At 48.0% G+C, this 9143-nt stretch overlaps 1 protein-coding gene across 1 annotated transcript in view; it reads left to right on the forward strand.

The window, feature by feature from the left end:
- LOC112069506 (E3 ubiquitin-protein ligase UBR4) overlaps nt 1–9143 on the forward strand; it is a 129482-nt gene that overhangs the window by 64099 nt on the left and 56240 nt on the right. The window contains 11 exon segments of the mRNA XM_070438569.1: nt 1808–1909; nt 2200–2370; nt 3811–3993; nt 4194–4352; nt 5310–5462; nt 5788–6015; nt 6465–6622; nt 6878–7049; nt 7379–7580; nt 8024–8187; nt 8629–8845. Of these exon segments, the coding sequence (XP_070294670.1) occupies nt 1808–1909; nt 2200–2370; nt 3811–3993; nt 4194–4352; nt 5310–5462; nt 5788–6015; nt 6465–6622; nt 6878–7049; nt 7379–7580; nt 8024–8187; nt 8629–8845 (1909 nt within the window).

A 9143-nucleotide genomic window follows, 5' to 3' on the forward strand; every position in this document is an offset into this window, starting at 1 on the left:
GATACTTTGCAAGGTAAACATTAAGGGAAAGGAAACTGCAAGGTAACATAAGGACGGATAATACCTGCAGAGTAAATAAAGGGGATAACCTGCAAAGGTAACATAAGGGGAAGGGGAATACCTGCAACGGCGGGAAACACATAGGGATACTGCAAGGTAACCATAAGGAAGATACCATGAAGAGGAACGGGGATACCTGCAAGGTCAACATCAGGGAGGAAGAGGAACCGAAAGGATACGCAGTAACATAACGAGGGATACCTGCAACGTAACATAAGGGTACCGGCAAGGTACAAGGGAGGGATACTGCAAGCGTACATAAGGGGAAAGAGATACCTGCAGAGTAACATAACCGGGGATCACTAGAACGAAGGGTTAACATAAGGGATACCTGCAAGGCTAGGATGACGCGGTTAACATAAGGGAAGGATACCTGCAAGGTAAACAAAGTGGGGAAAGGGGATACCTGCAAGGTAACATAGGGGAAGGGATACCTGCAGAGGTATAAGTATACCTCAACCGGAAATAAGGTGATACCTCAAGTAACCATAGGAATGAGGTCTAGGAAAGGAGTACCTGCAAGGTAACTAGGAACTTGAAGGACAGGGGATACCTGCAAGTTAACATGAAGGATACCTGCAAGGTAACATAGGTGCAAGGATACCTGCAAGGTACACTAGGGGATACCTGCAAAGGTAACATAAGGGGATACCATGCAAGATGGTAACATAAAGGTGGATAACTGCACAGAGCTAACATAAGGGGGGGGATACCTGCAAGGTAAGCATAGGAAGGGATACCTGCCAAGGTAAATAAGGGGAATACCTGCCCACAGGTATAAATTGGAAGGGGAGTACCATAAGGAAATAGGGAACCTGCAAGAGTAACATAAGGGCGATACCTGCAAGGACATAAGATACCTGCAAGGTAACAAGGGAGTACAGGCTAACCATAAGGGCGGATAACCTGCAACAGGTACAAAGGGAACTGCAGGTAAACATAAGAACTGCATTAAGAGGAGAACGTGCAAAGTAACATAAGGGGATTACCTTGCGAAGGTAACATAAGGGGATACCTGCAAGGATAACATAAGGATACCTGCAAGTAACATAAGGGATCACCTGCAGTAACATAGGAGGGGATTACCTGCAAGTAACATAAGGGGATACTGCAATAACATATAGAGTCTGGCAAGGTACACAAGGGGATACCTGCAAGGTAACACAAGGGGATACCTGCGGACAGAATAAGAGGTGTCAACTGCACGTAGGAGAAGGGATACACTGCTAAGTCGGATAACAAAAAAGAGAGGATACCTGCAAGGTAACACTAAGGGGGATACCTGCAAGGTAACATAAGGGGGATACCTGCAAGGTAAGATAAGGGGAAAGGTGGATACCGAGTCAGTTGTACAACTGAATGCATTCAACTGAAATGGTCTTCCGCATTTTAACCCAACCCCTCTGAATCAGAGAGGGGGGGGGGGGGGCTGCCTTAATCGACGTCCATGTCTTCGACGCCCGGGGAACAGTGGGTTTAACTGCCTTGCTCAGGGGCAGAATGACAGATTAACATAAGATTAGATAGCGTTTATTGTCTATTTTCTCTGAAATTTGCCTTGGGTCATAAAAATGATGCCTGTGTGTTAAACCTTTTCCACTCTTTGTCATGTTTGGATTTCAGGCAAATTTAAAACTCTTTACACGACATGGAGGGGGGGAAAAACACCAGACAATATACAACGTCGAGAGGTCTGGGGATTGTACAAGTCATTCTAAAAAAATAAAAAACATTGTTCACGTCACAGGTGACCATCTGTGAGGGCAAGCCTGGCGACGAGGACCGGCCCAAGAAGAGCAGTGTCTGTAAGAACATCGAGGGATGCCAGGAGGAGCTGCTGGCCCAAGTGGTGAGAAGTTTCTACTGAAGCAAGGACGTCTCTGACATCAGAGTTATTTATGTGCTAAACGTACAGACCTACACCGCTTCTGTGTAAAGAAATGCGTATCAGGTGTACACTGTGGTGGGGGGGGGGGGGCTTATGTATCTGTCATAAAGGTTTCCAATACATTCTAAATTACACTTGTCTTGACACTCAGTGACCTTTATAAGATGAGTATTTGTTATGAGACGTGTAATGACAATATTCTGACGTTATGACGTCTCATTGGCTGACGTTGACTCCCCCCCTCTCTCCAGTCTGGCTCGTCCACGGCGGCGGTGGTTCTGGAGATGTTGATCTTCCTGATGGATGCCATCCAGACTAACTTCCAGCAGGCCTCCGCTGTAGGCAGCAGCAGCCGAGCTCAGCAGGCCCTCAACGAGCTACACACTCAGGACAAGAGTGTCGAGATGACTGACCAACTGATGGTACTGTACCACTGCTATACCCTTTTTAGTTCCTAACTATGACTGACCAACTGATGGTACTGTACCACTGCTATACCCTTTTTAGTTCCTAACTATGACTGACCAACTGATGGTACTGTACCACTGCTTTTTAGTTCCTAACTATGACTGTGGGACATGTTCCAACGTTGTAGTAGGCTGGGAGGCAGTATAGTGGAGGAATCAGTTCAGCGGTGTGAGACACCGGATTCAGTTCAGCAGTGTGAGACACCGGATTCAGTTCAGCAGTGTGAGACACCGGATTCAGTTTAGCGGTGTGAGACACCGGATTCAGTTCAGCAGTGTGAGACACCGGATTCAGTTCAGCAGTGTGAGACACCGGATTCAGTTCAGCAGTGTGAGACACCGGATTCAGTCACTCGTGTGAGACCACCGTCGATTTCAGCAGCGGTGTGAAGAGACACCGGATTCAGTTCAGCCGGGTGTGAAGAGACACCGGATTCAGTTCAGCGGTGTGAAGAGACACCGGATTCAGTCAGCGGTTTGAAGAGACACCGGATTCAGTTCAGCGTGTGAAGAGACACCGGATTCAGTTCAGCGGTGTGAAGGACACCGGATTCAGTTCACCGTGTGAAGAGACACCGGATTCAGTTCAGCGGCGGTGAAGAGACACCGGATTCAGTTCAGCGTGTGAGAGACACCGGATCAGTTCAGCGTGTGAAGACACACCGGATTCAGTTCAGCGGTGTGAAGAGACACCGATTCAGTTCAGCGGTGTGAAGAGACACCGGATTCAGTTCAGCGGTGTGTGAAGAGACACCGGATTCAGTTCAGCGGTGTGAAGAGACACCGGATTCAGTTCAGCGGTGTGAAGAGACACCGGATTCAGTCAGCGGTGTGGAAGAGACACCGGATTCAGTTCAGCGGTGTGAAGAGAACACCGGATTCAGTTCAGCGGTGTGAAGAGACACCGGATCAGTTCAGCGGTGTGAAGAGACACCGATTCAGTTCAGCGCGGTGTGAAGAGACACCGGATTCAGTTCAGCGGTGTGAAGAGACACCGGATTCAGTTCCGCGGTGTGAAGAGACACCGGATTCAGTCAGCGGTGTGAAGAGACACCGATTCAGTTCAGCGGTGTGAAGAGACACCGGATTCAGTTCAGCGTTTGTAATAGGACACCGATTCAAGTTCAGCGGTGTGAAGAGACACCGGATTCAGTTCAGCGGTGTGAAGAGACACCGGATTCAGTTCAGCGGTGTGAAGAGACACCGGATTCAGTTCAGCAGTGAGACACCGGATTCATCTGATCAAGGTGTAGAACTTAGCTGGGAGTAGGCTAAGAACGTCTAAGCCTAGCGAAGTGTGAGAAACATGCATTATTTGATGCTCCATCGAGCCTCCTTTGTCCAGTCTCCTCCTCCATGACAAACACGGCCCCCTTTCCCCCGCCGTCTCCCCAGGTCCCTACCCTTGGTTCCCAGGAGGGAGCTTTTGAGAACGTGCGTATGAACTACAGTGGCGACCAGGGTCAGACCATCAGACAGCTCATCAGCGCCCACGTGCTGCGACGCGTCGCCATGTGTGTGTTGTCTTCACCCCACGGTCGTCGCCAGCACCTCGCCGTCAGCCACGAGAAGGGCAAGGTGGGGCACGTCGTTGCACTACATTGTATTTTAAAAGTTTCAAAAGCAGATGTTGTTTTGTGTGCTTTTTAGATACCAACCAATCTTGTTTTCGCAGAACCGGAACGCTAGGTTCCCCTTTCTGTCTGGTGCTGACCCGGGGTTCCCTAACCCTCTGCTCTCCTCTCGTCTCACTGTCCCACCTTTCCCCTCGTCTTCAGATCACCGTCCTGCAGCTGTCGGCTCTTCTAAAGCAAGCTGATTCCAGCAAGAGGAAGTTAACCCTGACTCGTCTGGCCTCGGCCCCCGTCCCCTTCACCGTGCTCAGCCTCACTGGGAACCCCTGCAACGAAGACTACCTGGCTGTCTGTGGACTCAAGGTTAGTCAGATTCATTACAGGGTCTTCAGAAGCTATGTCTACGATTCCTCACAATCCTGTCTTCTTGCCTCCCTCTCAACCATATGGGGGCAGAGGGTTCAAGGTCGTCCCCTTTGACCTTCTTCTCAAATGCATTTTCAGAAGGAGGCGAGGAGATGATGCAAGGAATTGAGAAAGAACCCCTCTCTAGATTTAGGGCATATCTAGCTATGTGTGTATATATACAGTACACTGCATTCGGGAAGTATTCAGACCAGGGCTGTTGCGGTGACCGTATTACCGCCACACCGGCGGTCACGAGTCATGAAGGCAGTCAAATTACACTCCAAGCTCTGATGCTGCTGCTGCTGGTCATTAGTAGTCTCCCAAACTTTTTAACTGCCTGGTGCTCAGCACTCTATTGTCCCTCTAATCACTCTGACATCAATGTAAATGTCATGAGAGCCCAGGAGCTCATGTTACGCAACATTTCTATAGGCTATGCAATTGTGTGAGAAAACAGAGTGATGGCCTCTGTTAAAAAGAGGAGGATCCCATCAGCTTTCTATAGGCTAGGCCTACTTTTTTTATTTCTTAACTCTCCTAATATTAAGCACATTGCTTCACTTTAAAACAGGAGTATATCCCACCTGGCTGGCATGAAAATAAACCACGGGGGAAAGTGTCCTCCATTCACTATTTAAGTGCATAGATGACATGTATTTTTTCCCGCTGCCCCTGTTTCGATACAGGTGCATGATAATGGTCCATTCTAAATCAAAACTAATTTAACACACATATTATTTAGTATAGGTGAAGACAAGATTAAATTAAGAACAGTCTGATGGGTGACAATATTAGCCAATCACTGAATGATGCCCAGCTTAAGAAACAATGCCTTGTTTTTGCGGCTTTTTCTAATCATAGTCGCACACCTCATGTTGCCAAGCTGTCTGTCTCTCTCTCCCTCTCGTTCAGGACTGCCACGTGCTAACGTTCAGTAGTACAGGTTCAGTATCAGAACACCTGGTGTTGCACCCTCAGCTGGCTACTGGAAACTTCATTATCAAGGCCATCTGGCTGCCTGGCTCCCAGACGGAGCTGGCCATCATCACGGCTGACTTCGTCAAGGTACCGCATCAGCTCTTTTATAAAGTTTGCTTTTATAGTTCATGGCTAGGTGATTGCTTCAAATGTAGATACATTTTCTTTTTTGAAAAATTCCTGGCCTAATCCTTTTGTAAACCAGCTCTTGAGGTGGTATAATCTGCATGCCTTAGACAGGAACCTGACTGTAAAAACACTAACAGTAAGCATTAACAGAACAGAGCAGAGCAGAATGGAAAATCGACTCTTTGTTTTTAATTTTGTCTTTCAATAGAAGGGTTTGATTTGCATAACAGCGTTGAGAGCCCAGCGTTGATTGGTGAGACTTCTTCTTCTTCTCTCCTGTTAGATCTATGACCTGTCAGTGGACGCTCTGAGCCCCGTGTACTACTTCCTGCTGCCGAGCTCCAAGATCCGTGACGCCACCTTCCTGTTCAACGAGGAAGGGAAGAGCATCATCGTCATCATGTCCTCTGCCGGCTACATGTACACGCAGGTCATGGACGAGTCGTCCAGCGCCCAACACGGACCCTTCTATGTTACCTCAGTCCTGGAGATCAGCCACCAGGACCTTAAGGTACAAACACACCTGAGTTGAACGCAGAAACCGGTCAAATAGTTTCTCTCAACTCTTAAAAACAGAGAGCCTTGCCTGTATTACCAGAATGGTCCGGGTCAACTCAATCAAACGTAGCTGAAGTATTTTGAAAGAAAATAAATAATATCTGAATATTGCATCGTAGCTCAGTGTCCTTCCAGGACAGTAACGGTCAGGTGGCAGAGGAGTGTCGGTGTTACAGCCATGTTCTCCAGATGCTGCTGTTCTGTTGTCGGACGGACGGACGGACTGGTGGACGGTCTGACGGACTTGTCTGGTCTGTTCTGACTGGTCTCTCTCTGTCCTTCCAGGACAGTAACGGTCAGGTGGCAGAGGAGTGTCTGTGTTACAGCCATGTTCTCCAGATGCTGCTGTTCTGTTGTCTGACGGACTTGTCTGTTCTGACTGGTCTCTCTCTGTCCTTCCAGGACAGTAACGGGCAGGTTGCTGGCGGCGGTGTATCGGTGTACTACAGCCACGTTCTCCAGATGCTGTTCTTCAGCTACAGCCAGGGCAAGTCGTTTGCTGCCACCGTCAGCCGCACCACCACCGACGTACAGAGACTCTTCACCATCAACGTCAAAGGGTAAGGGTGACCTATTGAGTGTGGGTAAACTTTTTAGATTTCATTTATTGATAAATAAATTGTCAATAAATTGATAAATAAATAAAATTGATAAATAAATTGTATTAGTAAGTAGACAACTGGATAATTAGAATTATGCACCACTTGTTGTAATTGGACATTTGTCAGGAGTTATTAATACGTTGAAAAATAAAATGCATTAAATAAATGATCTTAACTTTCTCCCTCCTCCGTCCCGTCTCCGTCTCGTTCCAGCTCTAATGGTGGCAGTAAGGCGTCTCCCGCTCTGTGCCAGTGGTCTGAGGTGATGAACCACCCAGGCCTGGTGTGCTGCGTCCAGCAGACTACTGGCATTCCTCTGGTCATCATGGTCAAACCTGACACCTTCCTCATCCAGGAGATCAAGACCCTGCCCGCTAAAGCTAAGGTATAACACACACACACACACACACACACACACACACACACACACTCTGGTCATCAGGGTGAAACCTGACACCTTCCTCATCCAGGAGATCAAGACCCTGCCCGCTAAAGGCTAAGGGAGGATATCAGAGCACAATAAACATACTCTTTCTCAGTTTGTCTTTCCTCGCGTCCTCTTTAATTTCTTCTAAAAGGGCATTGGATGGAGAACTTCACCCGCCCCCCCTCCCCCCACCACTGAGCCACACACACACACCCCACTGAGCCACACACACACACCCCACTGAGCCACACACACACGACAATAATACTCCTGTCTCCTCCCGTCAGATCCAGGACATGGTAGCTATCCGTCACACAGCGTCTAACGAGCAGCAGCGTACCACGATGATCCTGCTGTGCGAGGACGGCTCTCTGAGGATCTACATGGCTAACGTAGACAACACCTCCTATTGGCTCCAGCCCTCCCTGCAGCCCTGCTCCGGCATCTCCATCATGAAGCCTGTCAGGAAACGCAAGGCTGCTGCTGCCAGTGAGTTAAACGAACATCGATCTGTCCGTCGGATGCCACTCTGTTGACCTTCTCCAAATCCTCTCGTTTCACGTCACTCATTCAGTTTGGTTTTCCAGGTTACCGGTGCCAGGTTCTGTTGTCAAAATACTTTAGACAACTGAATAAATCACACACATTTTCTCCAGAAAGGCTACTTTTATAGCCTCTCTACTGTATGTAGCCTCGCTACTGTTATTTTTCACTGTCTTTTTACTGTTTTATTTCTCTACTTATTGTTCACCTAATACCTTTTTTGCACTATTGGTTAGAGCCTGTAAGTAAGCATTTCACTGTGAGGTCTACTACACCTGTTGTATTCGGCGTACGTGACAAACTTTGAGTTGATTATGCTAAAAACGTTCCAAAACGATCACTTGATATCTTAACGAACGGGTCTGTTCCCGCTTGCCGCTCTGTTCCAGCCACTCGTACCTCCAGTCAGGTGACGTTCCCGGTGGACTTCTTCGAGAACAACCAGCAGCTGACGGAGGTGGAGTTTGGCGGCAACGACCTCCTGCAGGTTTACAACGGACAGCAGATCAAACACAGACTCAACTCCACTGGGATGTATGTAGCCAACACTAAGGTATGAAGAAAGATTACTTTTGTATTTTTGTTACAATTGCTACACCTCTGGGCTAATTAGAAATACACTTCCAGTCTTTCATTAACCGGTTTTTTGATTATTTTTTAAGCTGTCATCGAGGCCAAAGGGTGGCTACTTTGAAGAATCTCAAATATATTTTGATTTAACACTTTTTTTTTTGGTTACTACATGATTCACGTTATTTCATAGTTTTGATGTCTTCACTATTATTCTACAATATAGTAAAAATAAAGAAAAACCCTGGAATGAGTACGTGTGTCCAAACATTTGACTGGTACTGTAAATATTTTTATGGAAGACTGACCATTTGGAGGAAAACGGACACATACTGTATTTGTACCCGCTATTCAAACTGCATTAATCCTGAACCCCTTTTTCTCATCTTAATGATATGGTTCTCTCTTCCCCCTCTCTGCCCAGCCGGGAGGCTTCACAGTAGAGACGGTCAACAACAACGTCTCCATGGTGATGACAGGCATGCGGGTCCAGGTGGGCACACAGGCCATCGAGCGGGCACCTTCTTACCTGGAGATCTTTGGGCGAACCATGCAGATGAACATGACCCGGCCACGCTGGTTCGACTTCCCCTTCACCAGGGAGGAGGCTCTGCAGGCGGACAAGAAACTCTCCCTCTTCTGTAAGAACACAAGAAAATACTGAACTCTGTAACGYGGGTTTGGCGCTCTGTAACGAGGGTTTGGCGCTCTGTAACGGGGGTTTGGCGCTCTGTAACGACCCCGTATACAGCGTTCCAAACCCTCGTTACAGAGCCGCAAACCCCCGTTACAGAGCGCCAAACCCCGTTACAGACGCCAAACCCCGTTACAGAGCCGCCAAACCCCCGTTACAGAGCGCAAACCCTCCTTACAGAGCGCCAAACCCTCGTTACAGAGCGCCCAACCCCCGTTCAAGCAACCCCGTACGATTCAAACCCT

Source organism: Salvelinus sp. IW2-2015, unplaced genomic scaffold, assembly GCF_002910315.2.
Source record: "Salvelinus sp. IW2-2015 unplaced genomic scaffold, ASM291031v2 Un_scaffold1034, whole genome shotgun sequence".
NCBI lineage: Eukaryota > Metazoa > Chordata > Actinopteri > Salmoniformes > Salmonidae > Salvelinus > Salvelinus sp. IW2-2015.